This window comes from Microcaecilia unicolor, chromosome 5 (assembly GCF_901765095.1).
Source record: "Microcaecilia unicolor chromosome 5, aMicUni1.1, whole genome shotgun sequence".
Classification (NCBI taxonomy): Eukaryota; Metazoa; Chordata; class Amphibia; order Gymnophiona; family Siphonopidae; genus Microcaecilia; species Microcaecilia unicolor.
The window spans coordinates 311,796,386-311,820,150 of NC_044035.1; the positions used below are offsets into that span (position 1 = coordinate 311,796,386).

The window sequence follows — 23,765 nt, forward strand, 5'->3', positions numbered from 1 at the left end:
TTGTGGCATATATAGAGTTCACGTACAGTCATGAAGATATGGTTTTCAATATCCTATGTAATAAAATGCACCTCCAACGTTCTGAAGCCGAGAAAGTGAAGCCTTGAAGCATTCGTGCACTCTGTAAGGCTCCATCTGCTGAATTGACGACACGTAGTTCCGGGTACATCACCCGCACCACTGACCAACCGCACGACAGCAGGACGAGGCCCCGCCCCTGCTGCCCTCGCCGCAATGCCATGCCCCCCCAGGTTGCCACCGCCACAGCGCACGAATGCTTCAAGACTTCGATTGGCCAGTTGGCGGAGGGGCAGAGATAAAAAAAACCATTGCCACAATTCAACAGATGGGAAAAGGCCAAGGGAGGACGGGTTTTTAAATACTGCATCAGCCTGAATAGCGGTTTGGGTGGGGGGAGGGGAGGGGAGCCGGCGTTGCCATAATTCAGTAGACTACAACAGACCAACGGAGAGAGCACGCAACAGCCTGGAAATCCGGAGCTAAGTAGTAACCATAGAGCAGACTGACGCGTCAGCTCTTTTTGTGTAGGGATGTGGTGGCTCTTAAAAGACCCTTTTGGTTGTGTGTACATGGAGTACAATGCTTTCCAAACCCTCTCACCATGAATACGACGGGCTAGCTGGATATCTTTGCAAATGATGGTGACTCTCTTGGCATGGATAGCGCACAGATTGATATCCTCGAAGAGCCCCACCAGGTAAGCCTCGCTAGCCTCCTGCAGGGCCATGACAGCCGAGCTCTGGAAGCGCAAGTTGTTTTTTCTGGAACTGGGAGGCAGTGAGTGTCACATCGCTGCAAGCGATCTAGAGTAGTGAGCCCTTGGGCTGCTGCCAGAGAACGGCAACAGCAGGAAGACCACCCAACAGGAAGTGCGGACAAACACCAACAGGCTGGACTGGAACCAAAAGCTGGAGCGGACTTGGCTTGACTAGACTGGAACCACAAGCTGGAGCGGACTTGGCTTGGCTGGACTGGAACCACAAACCAGAGTGGAGTTTGTCTTGACTGCTCTGGAACCACAAGCTGGAGCGGACTTGGCTTGGCTGGACTGGAACCACAAGCAAGTACTCAGGCAAGGCAGACACGAATGGGGAAGGGCTAAAGCTAAGGACAACCAGGGTGGAACAAGCAGGCAGGGAACTATAGCAGAAGACAGACAGATCAGGGAAACAATAAGGAACTGGAGCTAGGCAGAGCAGATACAGCAGCAAGGAACTAAAGTTAAAGACACCCAAGGCAAGAACAAACAGAAGAAACTAAAGCTAAGGACACCAGTGGCGTAGCCACAGGTGGGCCTTGGTGGGCCGGGGCCCACCCACTTAGGGCTCAAACCCACCCAACAGTAACACACGTTTAGCAGTAGCCGGTGGGGATTCCTAGCTCCACCAGCTGAAGTCTTTCCCCTGATGGTAACAAAAACGCTACTCTCCATGATACCGGCACCTGCGCATTCTCAGTTTTCAGCATATGCCTGCTGCAGAGTGGCATTTTCACGCCAGCTGAGATATTTTTTTGGTAGTGGTGGTGAGGGGAGAACACTTGGTGCCCACCCACTTCTTGTCTAGGCCCACCCGAAATCTGTTGTGACAGTGAGGGAGGGGGGCGACCCTGGAACTGGGAGAGGAGGAGGGGAGAGGGCGGGGGGGCCCTGGCACACACACTCAATCTTACACACACACTCTCTCTCTCACAGACACACTCGCACCCAGTCTCACTCTCTCTCTCTGTCACACACACTCGCACATTCACTCTCTCTCTCTCTCACACAGTCACTCTCACACACACACACTCCGAGGAAAACCTTGCTAGCGCCCGTTTCATTTGTGCTTATATAATTCCCAATACCTGTGAGCTAAAAGCTTGGACAAAAAACACGTGTTTATAATATTATTTTAAACTTTTTTAAAGAGGTTTTGGCCCTTAGTGGAATCGGTAATTAGTTCCATAAACTGGGAACTAGCCCAACAATTTACTGAAAATGACTGGGGTTCAGGGTTGCCATGTATTAAAGAGAAAAATACAGTGGCAATAGAAAGAAGGTCCCTTTATACTGAGCATTTTCTCCATAGATACAAACAGAAAAAAAAATATTTTTGTACAACTTTCAGAACCTCTTTCCAAGTGGTGTCCAGTATCCTGTATAAGGAGCTCATAACGTATAACTGAGCATTCGAGCACAGTTCATTTCTACTACTACTATTACTACTACTACTACTTACCATTTCTATAGCGCTACTAGACATACACAGCGCTGTACACTGAACATGTAAGAGGCAGTCCCTGCTTAACAGAGCTTACAATCTAATCAAGACAGACCAACAGGACAAATAAAGGATAAGGAAATTTCTGCAGCGTCCATACCAGAATGCTATTTTTAATTGCCTTCACATGCGTTCAGTTTAGATGCATGACCTATAAAAGGCTTCCCTGAGTTGACACAGTAATGAAGTTACAGTGATTTTCAAGCATTTTCAACTGGCAGCACACTTGACAAGGCGCTAAAACTGTCAAGTTAGGCCATCAGTTTAAGTATGTGAAGCCCGATATCTACTGAACAATAAAACTGACGGATTACCTGAAAGGATCCTTTAAGAAGCAGCATTCTTTGAAAAAATAAAATGAAAAACATATATGTTTTGGATGCTTTTCTTCCTGAAAATTGCACCAATTAACAGTGTGCCCTGCAAAGGCCCGTCTTCGTAGCCATGCTAGGTCAGACCAGTTCAATGGCATTAATCAACTAGAATGCCTGAAACTGGGATTTTCACAATGTAAAAACAAACAAACCCTAAAACTTCTCTGATTTAAACAATTTGATCTTACCTATTTTGTACAATTATCTTTCCCTTCTCTCCAATATTTTGCCAAATGTAATGGTTGGTAAATTTATATAAATTGCTTTTTTTTCCACCCCCCCCCCCCCCCCCAAGTTATATAAATTATCCAGCTTAACATTTAGCACAATACATGCAAAAATATAGAAAAAGTAAATTATGAAAATCTGTGTACTGATCTTAAATGACTAAGAAATAATGATTTAAGATGTTAATGATAAGGATTGCAGCACAAAATCTGGAAGCAGCATTACCTGTTTCCCCCAGCTGCCTCGCGTGCATTCATTTCAGATGCACGACCTATAAAAGGCTTCTCTAAGTTGACACAGTAATGAAGTTATCAGTTTGATCTTGTGTACCACACTGTTCAGCGTCTGTTCTGCTCACAGCCTCGTAAAAGCATTTCAAGGTAAAATGATTCCATTTCATTGCTCTCTGCTAAAATAAATAATTTAGCAAAGGTTAATTTTAGGCAGACCGACTGTCTTTTCAAAGCAAGCCTAACATTTGACAAGAAAATATGTAAAGATACCTTTGATATTGTAGAGTACAAATTTCCAAACTCTGTGTGTGTGTGCATAGCAGATAATGAACTCTGGAATACTGACTGACTAGGTTCTGAGACATAGCCCCACTGTGGGCATTCAGCCAGGAAAAATTGAAGTACGGAGACAGCAGGATACAAATGATTTGGAGCAAATAGCATCACCCTTTCAGTGTTAGAACTGCAAGCAGCAGCTCCTTTTGGTTTGGATTCTAAAGTTGTTTTGTTTGGTGGGAAAGCTTGTGAATTTCTTCCTGCTGCAATGGATTCCTTGCAGGTTGCGATATCCTATAGCGGGAACAATGCCGTGCTCCCCTCTGGTCCTATTCAAATCTAAGCTAAAAGTCATAGAAAATTGTTGCTTGGTGATATAACCTCCTTAACATTCTGACCAGTGTTCTTTAATTTAAAATGGTGTGTGTTCACTACAGAAACACTGACTTCAGCCCAGTGTAATACTCCTACTTGGGCCTGTGGACATTAGAATTCTGTGGCTTACGTTTCTAGCATCGTTTGGAGGAGCAGGAGGAGATGTGCACACACAGGGATTTCCTAACTTGGGGGCCCTTTTACTAAAGCTAGATCTTTAAAGGGCATCTTTTACTAAGGCGCGCTCACGTTTTTAGCTCGTGCTAAAATTGGCGCACTAAACATTAGACACACATAGGAATGAATTGGCGTCTCTAATGTTTAGCACACCCACAATTTTAGCGCACACCAAAAACATGAGCGCGCCACAGTAAAAGACCCCCTAAGTTTCCCTAATATCCATTACAGTACCCGTTTCCAACCTCCTAATAGAAAGGATTATGAAATGGGTAAGGTGCCGTTTCACTTGATCACTGATGGGCTGATTCACTAAATAGCATTGTAGTAAATCAAGTTCTCTGCTGCTGTACAGGAACAAAGTGCAACGGTACATAAGCGCTTCATTCACATACTCTAGAAATCACAAAATTATGCATTGACACACAAAATTTTGCTTCACCCAATGAAGTGACATAAAGTGGGTAATTTTATAAGGGATTTTTTGTACATATTTACATTATGTTTACTTTACTTTTTCTTAATAGTCACCAATATTCCCACATAAAGTTCGATGCGCCTTAGATCAAGAAATAAAGTACATTTTTTGGTTACAGCATAAGGAAGGAGAGATTGGGGAGTGTCTGATGGGCTAAATACTGATAAACATTGGTAATTGAGATTTTGTAGGACAATTCTTTTTGATAGATGACTTACATTGAGAAACAATGTACATTTTTGTCAGTTACAACAGAAAGAGGGAGAGGTTGACGTTTGTCTGAGGAGCAAATTATTGGCATATATATTATCAATATATGCATACAAAATGCCTGTTATAAAACAATCCCTCAAGGGACAAGCATACACTATGTTAAACAGGCACATCCCTGGGCATGACTTAGCTGTAGGAGTGTTTGGGGGAGGAGTTTGGGTGGAGTCATAAACTCCCAGATTCTCTATATCAGTGTTTCCCAAGTCCAGTCTTGCAGTACCCCTTGCCAGTCAGGTTTTCAGATATTTGCATATATAGGAAGCAGTGTGTGCAAATCAAGTTCATGCATACTCAGTGCAGATATCCTGAAAACCTGACTGGCAATGGGTACTCCAGGACTGGACTTGAGAACCATCACTCTATATGGTGCAATCCTGAGACGTGCACACAACTTAATTGGCTAATGAGCTGCTAATGAGCAATAATTTGCCACTAATAACCAATTATTGATATTAATTGGCACCAATTAGGATTTGCGTATGCATCTGGCTATGTGCTATTCTATAAAGCTTGGCGCCCAAATCCCATGGCACGCAATTGAAAAGGAGACATGGCCATGGGCGTGTTGAGGTGAAGTTGCGCGTGTTTTTACAGAGTACTGGGTCTCTGCACCCAATGGTGCCAGCATTTACACCAGGTTTCAGCAGGTCTAAGCGTGGCACCCACAGTTAGTGCATGCAAATCGGCACTAACTACGATTTGATAAAGGGTTCATGCCCTTTATAGAATCGCACTGATCTTTTCCAGCATCCATTTTTGAGGACCGTTTATAGAATTCGGCCCAAAGTGTACACATCAGGGGCATAGTTAGGTGGGGCCATGGGGGCATGGGACCTCACAGATTTAGCCTTGGCCCCCCTGCTTTCACCCCCCCCCCATCGTCGACCCTCCCCCACCACATTCAACCACCCCTACTTTCAACCCTCCCCCGCCGCTGCCATCAAGTACCTTTGCTGGCGGGGGTCCCCAACCCCCGCCAGCCGAAGACCTCTTCAGCCCTTTCTGTGAGTCCTGAGGTCCTGCTGTGCTTAGCGATTGGCTGCTCTGCACATGCTCAGCTGACCGACTGGCTTCCCCCCTATTGCATGCAAATGAGCCTGTTCGCAAAAGCAGCAACCCACTCATTTGCATGCGATTTGTTTTGGGAATCGCTCTGTATTTCCAAATCGGTAATTTTTACCAAGATGGAAATACAGACTGTTTTTTTTACGGGGACCTTTGTGCATCTGGGCCTAATTTGGTTCAGAGTGCAACAAGTCACTTAATGGGAATGTCTTTCCAGCAGAGGTAGATTTAAAGAAGCATCAACTGTTCACAATATTCCCACAGTCCGCAATATCCATTCATATATCTTCTATACGCCAATTTGAAAACAGTGGTGTTCTCTATCACTCCTCATAAGATACAATTGTAACAGTCAGCCGTGTTGTACAATAATGATGGTCTTGGTGATCTCTGTCTGTCAGACCTGTGAGTTCTTGTACCAAGTAGAGTGCTGCCGAGCCCGGTACTCGGACCAGGCTCTGCTTGGCGGCCGGACCACCCCGGGTTTCACCTGCGCTGACTGCCGTTCCCCAGGTATGTGGGGTTGTGTGACCAACCGTGCGTGTACCTATCCTCTGTGAGAGAAGCAGATTGTGTGAGAGCCTGCCCTGTGCAGAAGAGGTCTGTCTGTGGGAATAATAATCCCCCTCTGAACCAAGTGTCCAGACCCAGGGAAAACCTGTGATGGAGTGACTGCCAGAGCAAGTGCCTGCCCAGAAGAGAGAGAGATCTGACTATAAAAGAAAATCCAGAACAAAGAGCTCCTCTCTTCACGCCTGCCACTGTGAGCGCCTCCAGCTAGAGGTTTGCCTACAGGAAGTCAAGTTTACATGCCAGACGGTGCCAGTAGATGTTAAGTCACGAGTGGGAAAAACATAAGAGAAACTAAAGGTATAGGTGGGGGAGTTGGGTAGGACATCCCCCTGATTATCTTTATGTAGGTAGTCCACAAGGCTTTTGGCCAAAGAAGACGCTGACTGGAGTTAGGGCACAATCACAGAGGCAGGGAGTCGGGGTTTTCCTTTTTTTTTTTTGTATTATTTTGAGTCTGGATAGTAGGTACACTGGAGTTTCCTGAGCCTGTGAGCTGACACCGAATGCCAGAGGAGACTCGGAGTGGAGACGCCTAAGGTATCCACTGCAAGACAGTTGCACCACTAGCAAAGACTCAACACACCGCTGCTATCATTGCGTGCACACAAGTTTATTTCTTTTAATAAGAAAAATCTCAGATCTGAATATACTATCAATTCACCATAGGGTACTGACCTGAGAGAGAAGGTAGGGGGTGTGTGTGAATCAGATGACACTTGTAGAAAAAAAAATAAGATTTGAGAACATAGGATCAGGTCTTGTGTGGATGGAATCTGAGTCATATAAATGTGAGAGGGTTTTTTTTTTTTAACACTCATATGAAGCTGTGTTCTTTGTAAGCCGCTTGTTGCTGAGTTACTGTATCCCAGTTGTTGACTGAGGGAACAGAGCAACAGCCAAGTTTTTGTGCAAACGTTTGGGATATTGGGTTTTTGTTACAGAAGTGAAATTGGAAAGTATGGTAACTGTAATTGCTGCATATACAAAGACACCCCTCCCCCCCAACACACACACACACACACCTAGCAGGCTTGTTACAGTAAGAATGAGATACATAGAAGGGAAAGGATGGGCAAGACCAGTCATGGAAATCAATCATCAGTCCAGATCTGCACCTGCACTTTAAAGTTTTCAGAGGCTCATATATAGGTGTAGAACAGGCGCTGATATGCTTTCACGTTCAAGTTTGTTCAGATAAGACACGTTTGTTACTTACCATCTGCCTTTAAAACTTGCATGGGCTTCCGCTTGCATAACAAGACAAAGCCAGCACTTTAATGTGAAAAATAGACAAGAAATGCTCTCTGAAAACCTTCTATGCTACCCCGGACCCTTGCAGAAAAATTCTCATGTTGTGCATGAGTTAAAAGTAGGCAGCGTACTCTCTACATAACATAGAATACCTAAATTACCTCATCAACATACATTTTAATACAATTTGCGGCTGCATCTTTCATGTGAGTTAACACCCTCTCTGCTTTCCTTGGCATGTATAACCAGCGTTCAATCCTTTGTAACACTCCAGCTAAACCTGCGGTTGCTTTCTGCATTAGCCACTAATAATGTAAAAATCCCACAGTCTGTACGCAAATCTGATTAACTTTTTTATTGGGTGATCAAAGAATTGGTCAGGGTTTATGCTTGATGAGAGAAACTTTAGCAGACCATTGTTATAATTTTACACAGGAAACTCACAACCTGAGCAGCCTGGTGGTTGAGTGGATTAGAAACTGGTTGAACCACAGAAAGGTTCTGTGCATGTTGGTGGGACTCGCTTAAAATATCAAGGGTAACGTTTTTTGCCCTCCGTTTGTGTGTGTGTTAAAGGCCACTTATAAAGTTACCTCACATGTTCAGTGCAGTAACAAGAATGTGTGGATGTTTACATGACTAGGGGGTAAGCATGTTTGGGGGTTGAGTTTGTGTGGGCAGAGTCCTGGTTTTAGCACATGCGAACATTTTACACCTGCCTCTGATCAGGTATAAATGTCTGCAGCCTCCATGATTTCTGCAGGTTTGGTGGATTTATTTTTATAAAGATATAAGTGATTATGTGGCCCTTTTACTAAAGGATTGTTGTGCGGCAAATTGAAACTACCACAGGCCTAACGCGGCCTCCGGTGGTAGTTCCGCCCCCAGCACGTGACACTGCCAGCACTACCAGAAAAATATTCATGCAGGGGGTTACCATCGGGTTAGCACGAGAGCCCTTACCTCTACCTCAATGGGTGGCAGTAAGTGCTCCCCCTCCCAAATGTCTTGTCAGTAAGTACAAACTTACTGCACGGCAGGGACGTAGCCAGATTTCGACGGGAGGGGGGTCCAGAGCCAGAGGCGAGGGGGCACATTTTAGCCCCCCCCCCCAGCGCCGACACCCCTGACTGCCTCTAACTTTCACCCCCTCCCACTGCCACAACCCTGTCAACCCCCCCTTCCCGCCACCAACCCTCTCCTTTGCTGGCGGGGGACCCCAAACCCCGCCAGCCGAAGTCCTCTTCTCAGCCGCACGGCGTTGGTGACCCCCCTTCCCGCCGCCAACCCTCTCCCGCCGCGTACCTTTGCTGGCGGGGGACCCCAACCCCCGCCAGCTGTCCTCTTCTCGGCTGCGCAGCGTTGCCGAATAATCTGATCAAGTTTGAATCTGTTTCTGTGCATGTGTCTGACGTCGAGAGGGTCGCGGCAGGGGGGTTCAGGTCCAAATCTACGGGGGCCGATGCCCCCGTGGCCCCATGATAGCTACGCCCCTGCTGCACGGCTATTTCTTTTTTTCAGGCCCTTTACCCGCTGTGGTAAAAAGGACCTCAGTGTGCGGCATAGCCTGTTTTACCACAGCTTAGTAAAAGGGTCCCTATTTGCCTTATAAAATAGTCTTGAAATAGGTGCTATTTCATAGAAAGATGACCTCTTTTTATAAACTTACCCGCATGGAAGGTAATTTCACAAACTGTTTTCAGGTGGAAAACACTGATTTACTCCCATAAATGAGCTCTTATAAAATTAGGTCACACCTAAAATCACACGCAATGCAAGAGGTTGCATGATTGCACAGTAGGCATGCTCAGAGGCAGAGTCCCAGCTTACTCACATATATTTACACCTGCTCTAGGCATGATTCTACAAGATTTTTTGCTAGTATTTTATAAAGGTTCATGTAAGGAACTAGAATAGCGCTTAGGAAACTGAAACTGATTTAAATAAAGGAGTGGAGTTAATTTTACAGCCTTTAAATTGTACCTTTCTACTTATCTGATGGCTACTTCATCGTTTACAGATAGTGTTGTTGCGATGGCATGGGCCGGATATGGTGGCAGTTGGAAAGGGCTGTAGTGAGTTGTCTTGATAATTTGTTTATAAATGAATAAATATAAAATAAAATAAGAAATTGAGAGGATTTACAAATAAAATAGAAAACATCATCCATCACAGCATAGTATAAATCCATATTACACTCACCTCTTCAGTATTTTGTTTCTGGTTACCTCATCCTGTAAAGGCAATAGAGCATCTATAAAAAGTACAGAGAAGGGCAACAAAGGTAGTGGGTGTGGGAAACCTTCCCAGCAAGAAGAAAAACACTACAGAAAGAAAATGGTTTAAAGTGATGTGACAGAGGACTATCAAATGGTAAAATAAAATATTACTCAGAATCTCTCATGACACATGAACCAAAGGGCCATAAAAAAAATTTCTGAGCTGCAAGATTTAAAAGAGAGAAAAGGAAGTAATGGTTAGTGTAGTGAACTGAAAACCTGGGGAACTGGGTTCAATTCTCCTTGCAGTTCCTTGTGACTCTGGGCAAGCCACTTAATCCTCGTTGCCCCAGGTATAAAAATGATTGTGAGCCTGTTAGGGACAGAGAAAGTACTCTCATATAATAAATGTAAACTGCTTTAGTTGCAGCATAAAAAGGCGATATATCAAATCCTATGACCTTTTACCCATACTGAGCACAACCAGTGGCGTAGCCATGGGGGGTCTGGGCCCTCCCAGTTTGGGTTTTGGCCCCCCAAATTCTGCTGATCTGGCTGCCAGAGGTCCCCACAAACCACCAGCAGAAGCTTTCCTGTGGCAATATTCACCACTGCGCTGCCTGCCCTGCTTCCCCCTCCCTCGCATGCATGCTCAGTTTTACTAATATTGAGCATGTGTGCCAGGGCGGGAAAGCAGGGCATGCAGCGCGGTGCCAAGTATCGCCACAGGAAGGCTTCTGTTATGTGGGGTTGTGGTAGGGGTGGAGAGCGGTGCGTTGGCAGGGCAAAATTTGGCCCCCTCCCCACACACACACTTTGGGCTCAGGCCAGCACAACACGTGGAGGGGCATTTTCGAAAGGGATGTCCTTGCAAAATGGAGAAATCCAGGGGCGGGGAAACCCATATTTTCGAAACAAGATTCTTTCATTTCGAAAATACCGTCAGGGGCATCCCTAGACATGGACGTTTCTGACTTTAGGCGGTTTTCGAAACCAAAGATGTCCATGTCAAAAACGACCAATTGCAACACATTTAGTCATGGGAGGAGCCAGCATTTGTAGTGCATTGGTCCCCCTGACATGCCAGGACACCAACTGGGAACCCTAGGGGGCACTGCAGTGGACTTCATAAATTGCTCCCAGGAACATAGCTCCCTTACTGTCATGTTCCCTACCTCAACGCAAGCGGCGTCCTCAGGCTGCGCGGGGTCCCGTCGACACGCACACTTGACTGGCACTGCCTGAGCCATGTGTGTGTAGTCCTCTCTGGGTTTGTTCAGAGAGCGGTGGTTGCAGGCTCCTTAATTGCTTTGTCTCCATGTACCTGTTTCTGCGCTCGCTCTCTCTCTCTCTCTCTCTCTCTCTCTTTCTCTGCCTGCCTTCCAGGCTCCTTGATTGCTTTGCTTCCACCCACCTGGGTCTTCTATTCCTCTGCCTGGCTTCCCTTGCTTCTCGCCTATTGGTCTTCCGGTTCCTCCTTCCCCTGCTCTTGTCCTATGGCTGTGCCCCTTCTCCCTGCTGATGTCAGATGCCAGCACTTTATCAGCTGAACTCTCCCTGGACTCCATGCTTCGGCTTCTACTTTGGTAGGTGTTTCTAACTCTGTAGTCTGCTTCTTATCTACTGATTCCTTGTTGCTGACTTTGCCTGTACCTGGATTACCCTTCTGCCTGCCGCGTGCCTACTGACGTTTGCCTATACCTGGATTACTCTCTTGCCTGCCGCCTGCCTACTGACTTTCACCTGTACCTGGATTACTCTCTTGCCTGCCTACTGACTTTCGCCTGTACCTGGATTACTCTCTTGCCTGCCGCCTGCCTACTGACTTTCGCCTGTACCTGGATTACTCTCTTGCCTGCAGCCTGCCTACTGACTGTCGCCTGTACCTGGATTACTCTCTTGCCTGCCGCCTGCCTACTGACTGTCGCCTGTACCTGGATTACTCTCTTGCCTGCCGCCTGACTGTCACCTGTACCTGGATTACTCTCTTGCCTGCCTACTGACTTTCACCTGTACCTGGATTAGTCTGTTGACCTGCTGCCTGCCTGGCCGATACATTCATCACCCCACTTCCAGCTCCGTCCCGTAAGTCCTGCAGGCTGCCCTCACCTAGGGGCTCAACCTCTGGGGAACGGCAGTCAGGGCAAGTGAAACCTAGGGTTGTCCAGCTGCCTAGCAGAACCTGGTCCGAGTACCGGGCTCAGTAGCGTTGTACTTGGTACAAGAACTCACGTCTCACACTTACCTTGTATGCTAAGCCCCCCAAAAACCCCCACCCACAACTGTACACCACTACCATAGCCCTTACGGGTGAAGGGGGGCACCTAGATGTGGGTACAATGGGTTTCTGGTGGGTTTTGGAGGTCTCACTGTTTCCTCCACAAATGAAACAGGTAGGGGGAGATGGACCTGGGTCTGCCTGTCTGAAGTGCACTGCAGTACCCACTAAAACTGCTCCAGGGACCTGCATGCGCTGTCATGGACCTGAGTATGACATCTGAGGCTGGCACAAATTGATTGTGGAAGGAGTGGACCCCCTTTTCTTGTACGTTCCATAGAGGCTGGCATGACATATATTTAAAGATGTTTTTTGAGGGTGGGAGGGGGTTAGTGACCACTGGGGGAGTAACGGGAGGTCATCCCCGATTCTCTCCAGTGGTCATTTCAGGCACCTTTTTGTGCCTTAGTCATAAGAAACAGAGGTCTGGGTGAAAACGTCCAAGTGTTCATCAGGGACGTCCTTGTTTTTTTCGATTATGGATCAAGGACGTCCAAGTGTTAGGCACGCCCAAGTCCTGCCTTCGCTACGCCTCCAACATGCCCCCTTGAACTTTGACCGTCCTTGTGACGGAGTGCAGTTGGAGACGTCCTAAATCGGGTTTCAATTATACCGATTTGGACGTCCCTGGGAGAAGGGCGTCCATCTTCCGATTTATGTCGAAAGATGGACATCCATCCTCTTTCGAAAATGAGCCCAATAGTCAACCTACGAAGCTCCTGGCCATCAGACACTATGGTTGGTAGATCAATCACAGCCATTCAACATATCTGTCAGGGATGCTACACCTGGATTCAATATACCTTAAATCATAACTGCTAGAAACTATGGATGGATATCCTAGAGGTTAGTGGGCCAGCCTGGTGATTCAGTTGGAGTGTTCTGTGCACTGTCCTGTAGAATGTCCCTGTTTCCATTCTCCTGAGCTGGGTCCTCCACTTTCTGGGTTGCTTGGAGCTGAGGTGTTGTGGGGGTAGCATTTGGAACCCTTGAGGGTACAGGAGAGTCATGTCATTGTTTAATCTGGCCACCAGGTGTCATCCTTCAGAATCCACGATAGCAGGTTCCGTAAGTATCCCTGGTGCATGGCCTCTGGTACTGTATAGCCAGTGCATTTAACAGACTAGGTATGTTGGGGACTGGGCAAGGGGGGGGGGGGGGGAGAGATAAAATAGGGGTAGCTTCACATGCAAGCTCATTATGCCAGATCTCAGCTTTGGTTCTAGCTGAACTGGAAGTACAAGATTCAGAAATAAACTGCTGGGACAATGAGGGGAAAATGGCCACTTAGATCAGCTGGTTACATTGTGGTATTAAAAATGCCATGGCTATGGGTTTGATCTCCATTGGCTACTGTCATATAGGCAGGAGCTGCTGGAAATACTGGGTGGGACAAATTATCTTTACCTACCAGCAACTACCATTTTACAACCTATTTCTTACATCCATCCTTTAAGAACCTGCTGCTTGCTGCAGTCAAACAGGATACTGGGCTACGTGAGCCTTTGGCTTGTCTCAAGTGAATGACTGTTCCTTTGTTTCCAACATACATTTCGTGCATGGTACACTCATGGTTCCAGGGATGGGGTGCACTGAAAATCAAACTTTCTTCAACTACCTGCATGCATAGATGCTACTGAATTACATAACTGCACTTAAGTGGTCTTATCTGTAAATGAAGTGTATAATGAACGTATGGCATAAACTGCATTTCTAATTTGAATCTCTCTCAGATGCTTGAACAATAAGCTGCCTCTAGATATACAAGCAAATCCCTCTTTTCTATGGAGCACTTCAATCTGTCCAAGGGGGCACTTAGAAAAAAAAACAATTTCTAATCCCTGGTTTTCTTTCTTTCTCTCTCTCTCTTTGGACTCACCATCTGGGGGGGGGGGGGGGGGGGGGGGGGGGCAATACAAAAGCATTACCGTGGGTCCGATCTGGTTTTATTAGCCAAGCAATGCACTAATGGTTTCAGTGTGGGTGTTAATGCACACCACATTAAAATGCAAATGCATGGTAATGCAGTCATTATCAATTCTGTAGCGACTCAATAAAATTTTTTTTACAAAGCTTTTGATATGTGTTGTGCATGGGAAACTTTTCACCAGATCAAGGGCAGTATAGAAGGATTGGCTGAGAGGAGTGGGTGTCTAGTGTCACCCTCTGTCTCTATCTGACCTGACCTTATCTGCTACTCCTTCCCTCAATATAAAAAAAAAAAAAAACTTGCCCTGGTAGTCTAGTAGCCCCCCCTCCTTCCCTAACCCCCCTTCCAAAAAATTCCATGGTGTCTAGTGGCACCCACCCTTTCACACTGTCCCACCTGACCTGAATTAGAACAAAAGACCATAAGTGTTGCCATACTGAGTCAGACCAAAGGTCCATGAAGCCCAGTATCCTGTTTCCAGCAGTGGCCAATCCAGGTCATAAGTACCTGGCAAGATCCCAAAAGAGTAAAACAGATTTTATGCTGCTTATCCTAGAAATAAGCAGTAGATTGTCCCATGCCCATCATAGTAATGGCTTATGGACTTTTTTTTTTTAGGGAATTATCCAAACCTTTTTTAAACCTTGCTAAGGTAACTGCTTTTACTACATTCTGTGGTAACAAATTTCAGACTTTAATTACATGTTGAATGAAGAAATATTTTCTCCGATTTGTTTTAAATTTACTACTTAGTACCCTCATTACATGCCCTTTAGCCCTTGTATTTTTGGAAAGAGTAAACGAGCAATTCATATCTACCCATTTCACACCACTCAGTATTTTATAGACCTCTATCATACCTCCCCTCAGCCTTCTCTTCTCCAAGCTGAAGAGCCCTATCCTCTTTAGTCTTTCCTCATAGGGAAGTCAGCCTATCTCCTCTAATTCCACTATATCTTTTTTGAGATGTGGAGACCAGAATTGTACACAGTATTCAAGGTGTGGTCGCTCCATAGAGCGATACCAAGGCATTATAATAATCTGTTTTGTTTTTCCATTCCTTTCCGAATAATTCCTAACATTCTATTTGCTTTCTTAGCCTCTGCTGCACACTGAGCAGAAGGTTTCAACATTATCATCATCAACAATGAAACCTAGGTCGTTTTCCTGGGTTGAAGACTCCTAATGTAGAACCTTGCCTCATGTCAGTGGCGTTCCTAGGGGGGCTGACACCCGGGGCGGATCGCCGATGCGCCCTGCCCCCCAGGTGCAGCACCCCCCTGGAACAGCGCGACGCCCCCCCCCCGATCCCCCGGTGAAAGAACGCCCCCCCCGGGTGCACGCTGCTGGGGGGGGGGGTGCCGCGCGCCTGCCAGCTCTTTGTTTTCATGCTCCCTCTGCCCCGGAACAGGAAGTAACCTGTTCCGGGGCAGAGGGAGCATGAAAACGAAGAGCCGACAGGCGCGCAGCACCCCCCCAGCGGCGTGCACCCGGGGCCGACCGCCCCACCGCCCCCCCCTTGGTATACCACTGCCTTATGTAGCTATAGTATTGGGTTCCTCTTTCCTACATGCATCACTTTGCACTTGCTGACATTTAAATGTCATCTGCCAGTTGGATGCCCAGTCTCGTAAGGTCCTCTTGCAATTTTTCACAATCCTCTTGTGATTTAAAAACTTTGAATAACTTTGTGTCATCAGCAAATGTAATTATCTCACTAATTATTATTCCCATCGCTAGATCATTTACAAATATGTTAAAAAGCAGTGATCCCAGCATAGACCCCTGGGGAACCCCACCTACTACCCTTCTCCATTGAGAATATGGACCATTTAATCCTACTCTGCTTTCTATCTTTTAACCAGTTCTTAATTCTCACTAGAACACGTCCTCCTGTTCATTGACTTTCTAATTTCCTCAGGAGTTCTTCATGAGGTACTTTGTCAAATGCCTTTTGAAAATCCAGATACACAATATCAACTGGCTCACCTTTATCCACATGTTTGTTCACCCCTTCAATGAAATGTAGTAGATTGGTGAGGCAAGATTTCCCTTCACTAAATCTGTGCTGGCTTTGTCTCATTAATCCATGTTTATGTATATGCTCTGTAATTCTGTTCTTTATAATAGTCTTTATCATTTTGCCTGGCACCGACGTCAGTCTCACTGGTCTATAATTTCCCAGATCACCTCTGAAACCCTTTTTAAAAATGGGCATTACATTGGCCACCCTCCAGTCTTCCGGTACCATGCTTGATTTTAAAGATAAATAATATATTACTAACAGTAGTTCTGTTAAGTTCATGTTTCAATTCTGTCATTACTCTAGTATGAATACCATCCCGTCCAGGCATTTTGCTTCTCTTTAATTTGTCAGATTGCCCCATTACATCTTCCAGGTTTGCAGAGATTTGTTTCAGTTTCTCTGAATCATCAGCTTTGAGTACCATTTCTGGCACTGGTATCTGCCCCACATCTTCCTCAGTGGAGACCAAGCAAAGAATTCATTTAATCTCTCTGCTATGGCCTTGTCTTCCCTATCTTCCTGTTTTACCCCTCGGTCATCTAGCAGTCCAACCGATTCTTTTACCAGCTTCTTGCTTTGAAAAAAAAGTTGTACTATGTGTTTTTGCATCCAACTCAATCTTCACCTACCACATTTGCTTATTTCCGATCTGACGAAGAAGGGCAATCTTCGAAAGCTAATCAAGAAATGTATTAAGTTATGTCCAATAAAAAAGGTATCATCTTATTTTCTTTTCCATGTTTTATTTTGTTTTATTTCTATTGAATCTTCTTTTCAAAATCACTTTTTGCCTTCCTTATCAGCGTTTTGCATTTGACTTGCCATCCTTATGCTGTTTTCTATTGAAGTTAATTGGCATTCGTTAAAACTGGGTTCATATCAGACTGTGACTCTGCACAATTCTATAAGGGAGGGCACCTATCTCTGCTAGCATGCAACTCAAAAGGAGGCATGGCCATGGTTGAGTCGGGGTGTTCCAAAACGTTGTGCACATAGTTACAGAATACGGCCTCATTGCGCCTAACTTGGACACCAGCATTTACACCAGCTTTCAGCAGGAGTAAGTCTGGCGCCTAAAGTGAGGTGTGGGAATCAGCTTTATGCATGATTCTATAAAGGCCTTATGCCCTTCATAGAATCACACTTAACGCCAATTTTTTTCACTACCAAATTTTGAGTGCCATTTATAGAATTCACTCTAATACGTCCCTCTGCCTCTACTAGACCCGAACACTTTCCATGGGCTATCATTTGCGGTGGAAACGAAAAAGTGAGGACAAGTGTGGAGGAAATCCAAGAAACTTTATTGATAATCAAATAATGACCCGACACGGCCGTGTTTCGGTATCAAAGCCTGCATCAGGGGTCAAACAAATCTTCTTAGGTTGTCACTTGGTTAAAAACCAAAAGAAAATGTGGTTATGGGACTTCCTTCAAACTCAGGAATGAAGAAGTCAACTATCAAGTGCCTCGACAGCAATGCACAGAAATGACGTGTCGGGTCGTTATTTGATTATCAATAACGTTTCTTGGATTTCCTCCACACATGTCCTCATTTTTTCATTTCCATTGTCTTTGATTTGCATGAGGATTTTCCTCCCCACTTTTTTGTTGCTATCATTTGCGCTGACATGGGAAATGTCAACGAAAATGAGTAAAAAAAACCCCCTGAACTTTTTATTTTTTCACTTGCCAATAATAGTGCACCGTCAGTGCATTTCAGAAAGAGGGTGTGTGCCCTTCCTAAAGAATGTGCACTATTAGCACTCTCTTTGCAAAGAGTGAACCCTCTTGACATTTGTCAAAGAAGAAAATCAGACAAAATGAACATTTCCATAAATGACGTGACAAGAAAACTTTCTATCTGCCCATCCTATCAGAAATTAATTTGTGCCCTGGAAAGACCTGTGAAATTAACTCTGCAAAGCCTGAATAAAAATATGGAATTTGACAGGCTGTTCCCCTGACCTATGGGAGTCTGCTAGAGGCTACAGACTCCCATAGGAGGCTACAGCTGAGGGAAAATACATTAAAGCTTGTGTTTGTAGGTCAGTATTATGGCAGCATGGTTAGCGGACAGGCCTGGACCCTTAATAAATACAGCCACACAGAGGGCTATGTGTAAATCAAAAGCATTAATTTTCATGCAGGGGAATAGCTGACCTGTTCTCTTCATAGGTCAAGAGAAAATAGACATGTAAAGTCATTCCTTACATTCATAAGTTCTCTCCCATGGCCTGCTCCTGTGGGCTCACGGCGTACACTTGTCTGCCCCTCCAAAAGACAGCCCAACCACCTTATCTTTTTCTTGGAGTCCCCAAACTTCAAGTCTTGTAGTCAGCACAAATGGGATCTGGCTTGGCCCTAATATGCCAACTAATTTACTGCAGCCAACAAAAACACCCTAGGAGAATTCCTTCACTCAGGGCTTCCCCATCCAGTTCTGCCAGAGGGCTTTTGAATTCCTGCTCTCCCCTTGAGCCCTGCCCTCCTGTCTATCCAGGCTGCCACACCTTTTCTTAAAGTGGCTGTGGTTCAGTGAGGGAGTGTTACTACTTATCATTTCTATAGTACTACTAGACATACGCAGCGCTACATATGCAGGAAACCCTGCCTTATACACCCCACACCCTCACTGGCATCTAGCTTCTAGACCCATTGATGTTTCTTTATATCTTCATATAAGCAGTCTTGAATTTAGCTCCTAATCACTAGGTTAAACTTGTGCTGTGACCAGCTGCTTGTCTAGTCTTTATGATGTCACCCACCATTGTGACATCACTGTGCTGTTCTAGGCTAGGTGAGGTTACAAAGCTTCAACAGAGAGCTAAACTATTCCCAAGGAAAACCTTTATCAGTAGACTCTCAATTCTTAATCCAAGTCTTCAATGTAGCAATCTTAGCAAACAAAGAACATCAACTTACAATTCAGTTGCTTGGAAAGAATTGCTTCCTTCTGCAAAACAGAGTCTGTGTTCAGCCACCTCAGAGGCAAGGAGATGGCCAAAACCTCAGCCCAGCTGAGAGGAAAAGCTGTAATACTCGAAGGGGAAGGTGTGGGAATATTGGGAATCTATTGGTAAAAAATGTTGATGGAATAAAAGTAAATTAAGGAAGGATCGGTCCCTAGAACAGCTGCTAATCATAAAGGTATGCTAGCAAGAATGGGACTCTCTAACACAGACCCCAGGGGCAAAGAGGGCAGGCTGGCCCATAACTAAGAGGCAATAGGGAAAGTTTACAAGGAGTCCATCACAAGATACTGCAAATTATAGGGGCAGCAGCCCTAGCACACAGTTCTCTCTCTCTCTCTTTATATATATATATATATTTATATATATATATATTGAATACAAATAATATACAAAATATACATAGCAATGCACCCTGCTTCCATGAATATGGGGGCAGAACAATCACTGTGATATCTGCCTACTGCATATTTGCAAATAAGCTTTCATTTTACAATCTTTCTTTTGTATATATTAGGTACAAATAATTCAGTGATCTAGTGACTGGATTTTGGTACACCACACTGGCGACTCTTATCACACATCTCATCGTAATAGTAAGATTCCTGGCCCAGGTTTACAACCATATTTTTCATTGATTCAGACCAGAAAATCATGTTCCGCCCAAGGCATGGGATAGTTCATGTAGCAGTAGGATCAATAGTTGTCATGGCAACACTATCATGCTTCCTTTCTCTGTCTTTCATGTCACGCACCAGTCACAAACTGGCACTAGTCCCAGAGTGAAAAAATATTGGCACCATGTGAAGGAATAATGGCCTCCAAGGACAATATTTTACTGGGCTTGAAGACTCTTCTAGCAGCTGTTATTCTCTGTCATGTGCAGTATTTTTCACAATAAGTTTTAATTGCTCTTTAAAATTGATATGGGTTGTATATGAAAATGATGTGAACTGTTTGTGTATATATATCCTGCAGGATTTATTGTACTGTCATGGCTCAATGTGCACAATACATATGTTAATAAGTTCAGTTAAATGGGGATGAGTATGGCATAGTGCGTAAATGGGTTAATGGATAGAGCAGATTTAATGTGTAGAGGTACATCTCAGTGGCAGTACTTACTGTGTCTGGTTGTAAACTTTAACTCTGTTATATGGTGCTCCATTTTTTTTCTTTTAATTTTCCTTATGATGTGACCCAGGTGTCACTAAAGCTCTTACCACTGAAAGTGGTACAGGATAAGGCAGTGATTTCCCAAATGGAGTTCCTTGAATTCTCTTCAGGAGTTACCCAGGAAATTAGGTTATAGAATCTGTTTGTGTGAACATATATATATTTACATAAATTGAGGGTTTCTTGTTGTATGCAAAACTTTTTCCTGCCATAGTAAAAAGTTTGGGAATCGCTGGGAGAAGGGGATGAACACAAAGGGTAAAAAATGAACCAGTGAAAAAAAACCTTTGTTATAATATTATTTGGATCAATGATAAAACTCTGCTCCAAATAGAGTTGAGACGCACCCAACATGGGAGCAACTATTCATGAATGAATTGTCTCACTAGGAAGCTTTGAGGTCCATGACCCTCCCATTTCTGCTCTCCATTTTTGAACTTGCACATAAAATTTAGGTGCAGATCCCATGCTTAAATTTATGTGCATATATTTTACTTAAATCTAATTAGTGCCACTAATTGCTTGTTAAGCCAATTAGCAGCGCTAATTAGCTCATTCAATTAAATTGCACTTGCAAATCAGGTACGTGCCCAAATTTGTGCACGCAATTTTTAGCAACTTTTATAGAATTCAGGGGTATATGTCAACTCGTACAAAAAACGTACACATGGAAGAAACGGGCCTTCCACAGGAAATTTATCTTGGGGAATATGGGCAAGGGTGATCTCCTAGCCCTTGTCATAATGTGGTGGTGTGTATTTTCAAGTTTCCAGCTGTATGTTTTAACCTGTCTTCTCTGTCTTTCTTCGTAGTCTTTCTGATAACGATCCTGGTAGTGGAAGGCATTGCTGTGGCACAGAAAACACAAGGTACAGATGAGTTTCACTTTATTTTGCTATTCCAATTAGCAAGTATTTCATCTTCCTAAACGAGATCTGTTCTGGGGTTTCATTTTTCTTTAAATATGTTTCTACTCACACGTTTTGTCTTGCAGTAAAATTCTAATTTATTTTGAAAATGAAGGGCTGGATTTACTAAGGGTGTGCTCCTCTTTAGCACCCAGAATCCTATCGAAGAATCGTACTATTCAAAGCACAGCTCCCTAAAAAAAACTAAGGGTCCCCTTTTACTAAGGGTGGTAGGGGCTACTGCATGGGTAGAGCGCGGCAAAACAGCACCACTGTGGAGCACACCAAGGCATCTTGCAGTATTGCTGTGATCAGTGTATGCCAATCCCTATGCTAAAAATAGAAATTATTTTCTAGAACGGGGGCAGGGAGTGGGCGTACTCTCCAGCAATCGGGCAGCGTACAGCCATCACTGCATGTTGCCCGATTTACTGCAAGATTAGCATATGAGCCCTTAGCGTCAACTAAATAGGTGGCGGTAAAGGCTCAGGCAGGAATGGCGACACGCCAATTGTAAAATTAGTGCACGGCCATTACTAAAACAAATAACAATTCTGGCATTTTTCTGCTGTGCTAGAAAGTGGCCGGTGCACGTGGCAAACCCATGCACTGATCGTAGTGCCGACTTGGTAGAAGGACTACTCTATCAATTACTTCGGGGATCACATTAACCCCCTTGTTTACTAAGCTGCGCTAGTGGCTGTCGTGCACTAATGCCGACACAGCCCATTCACGCTGACAGTATGCAACAGGGGGATACATTTTTTTAAATTTTTAACCCTGAATGATCAGAGTACAGATCAGTATAATTGAACACCGTTCAGGCCACTTATAAACACCAATATATAAACAAAATTAATGACTGTGCTCACAATCACATTTATTTTGTTTATATATTGACATTTATAAGTGACCTGAATGGTGCTTAATTATACTGTGTTGGTAAAAGGACCCCTGTTGTAGTCACACCAACCATGATGTTATAAGATCACAAACTGCCATGTCAGTCTCTACAAGAATAAATTTGTTCTTGTCTGTGATGCAGAGACCATTCAGGAAGTTCAGTTTAGGGCTTTTTTTTAAATTGGGATTTATTGACCACCTTTATGAAGAGACTCACCAAAGGTGGTATACATCAGGTATAGCTTGTGACTCAGAGTATGTAAATAATTATAATCTGTGTTCAATATCAACCTCCTGAAACCCAGACCAGCAAAGATTAGGAACCACTGATAGATAGCAGGGGGCTTCTCAGCGAGGGCTGTAAATGGGTCTGTGTTCAGGGTGTCTACAAGGAATATTCATCAGAAGTAATTGTATACATATGGGCTAAGAGCAAAGCTGGTCTTTCAATCCCTGTTCCAAGAGAGATGAGGCTTAATAAGAGACAGGTTTTCTTTGCATGCTCCCATTTTCTTTGGAACTCATTACCAAGGAAATACAGTATGCCTACTAAAGGTTAGACATCTATTCAAATGTGATTTAATCAGGCCTGTAACTTCCATTCTTAATTTCCGTTATGCTTTGTTATTATATCTTCATGTGTGACACACAGAGCCAGTGTTGCTGTGGAGTAGTCGTCTAATGGTTAGTGCAAAGACCCGAGAACTAGGGAAACTGAGTTCAATTCCCTCTGCAGCTCCTTGTGACCCTGGGAAAGTCACTTAGGGGCCATTTTACTATGCCACGTAGGCGCCTACATGTGCCCAACATGCGCCAATTTGGAATTACCGCCCGGTGCCCGTGTGGTAATTTCATTTTTGACGTGCGTTCACTACGTGTGGTCTGTCCTCTGACAGCCTTGCACTAGTTTATAATGTGATTCTTAAATAGAGAGGTGTGGTAGCCGTGTTAGTCCACTCTTAAGGTTATCAATAGAAATCAAACAAAATAAGATGATACCTGTTTTATTGGACATAACTTAATACATTTCTTGATTAGCTTTTGAAGGTTGCCCTTCTTCGTCAGATCGGAAATAAGCAAATGTGGTAGCAGATAGTATATATGAGTGAGACATCCAAGCATTAATGTGATTCTAAAATGTGTGTAATGCTTTTACTGTTACTCTCATTTCTAAGCACCGTCACTGTTGTAGTTTCCTCTGCAAAGATATGTGAGCAAGGCATTGTGTGTAATGTAATTCACAGGCAATGCAACCACACTTGTCTGTATGAATAAGAACAGTTACCACTGGTTGTGAGGCTGCCTAGACCTCTTTTCTCTCTCAGCCAAGCCTGGCTCCTGTGTCTACCTGCTATCATTTCCTGTTCAGTCTTACTATCTCTGTCCTGAGAGGTCAGCCAGGTATGACCTTTCCCTCCAATCGAGAGCTAGGACCACCCCTTGCTACCCGATGGCAGGCTCTGTCCCCATTGGTCTCTATCTGCTCCTCCCTGAGCCTGTGTGAGGCTCAACATCTTTGTCCCTTCAGCCATGAGGCATTTCACCATCTTGTTAGAGACATGGGGCATGCACCATCTTGGCCCAGACAGCTGTCCTGCTGAAACTCCCTGCAACAAACTTGTTTTTTTACCTTGAAAATATCTCCTCCCTAATGAGATATCGCACATTCCAGTCACCCAGCTTTGAACCACTTCTACCTGTTCAACTATCTTTCTCCCCTGCAATAAAGCTACCTCTCCTCTGATCTCCACCTCCAACAGCTCTCAGA

At 44.5% G+C, this 23,765-nt stretch overlaps 1 protein-coding gene across 1 annotated transcript in view; it reads left to right on the forward strand.

Moving 5' to 3' along the window:
• The window catches only part of NETO2 (neuropilin and tolloid like 2), a 103,449-nt gene that overhangs the window by 27,030 nt on the left and 52,654 nt on the right, over positions 1-23,765 (forward strand). Inside the window, exon 2 of the mRNA XM_030205147.1 lies at positions 20,999-21,055. Coding sequence (XP_030061007.1) covers positions 20,999-21,055 — 57 coding nt within the window. The remainder of the gene's footprint in view (positions 1-20,998; positions 21,056-23,765) is intronic.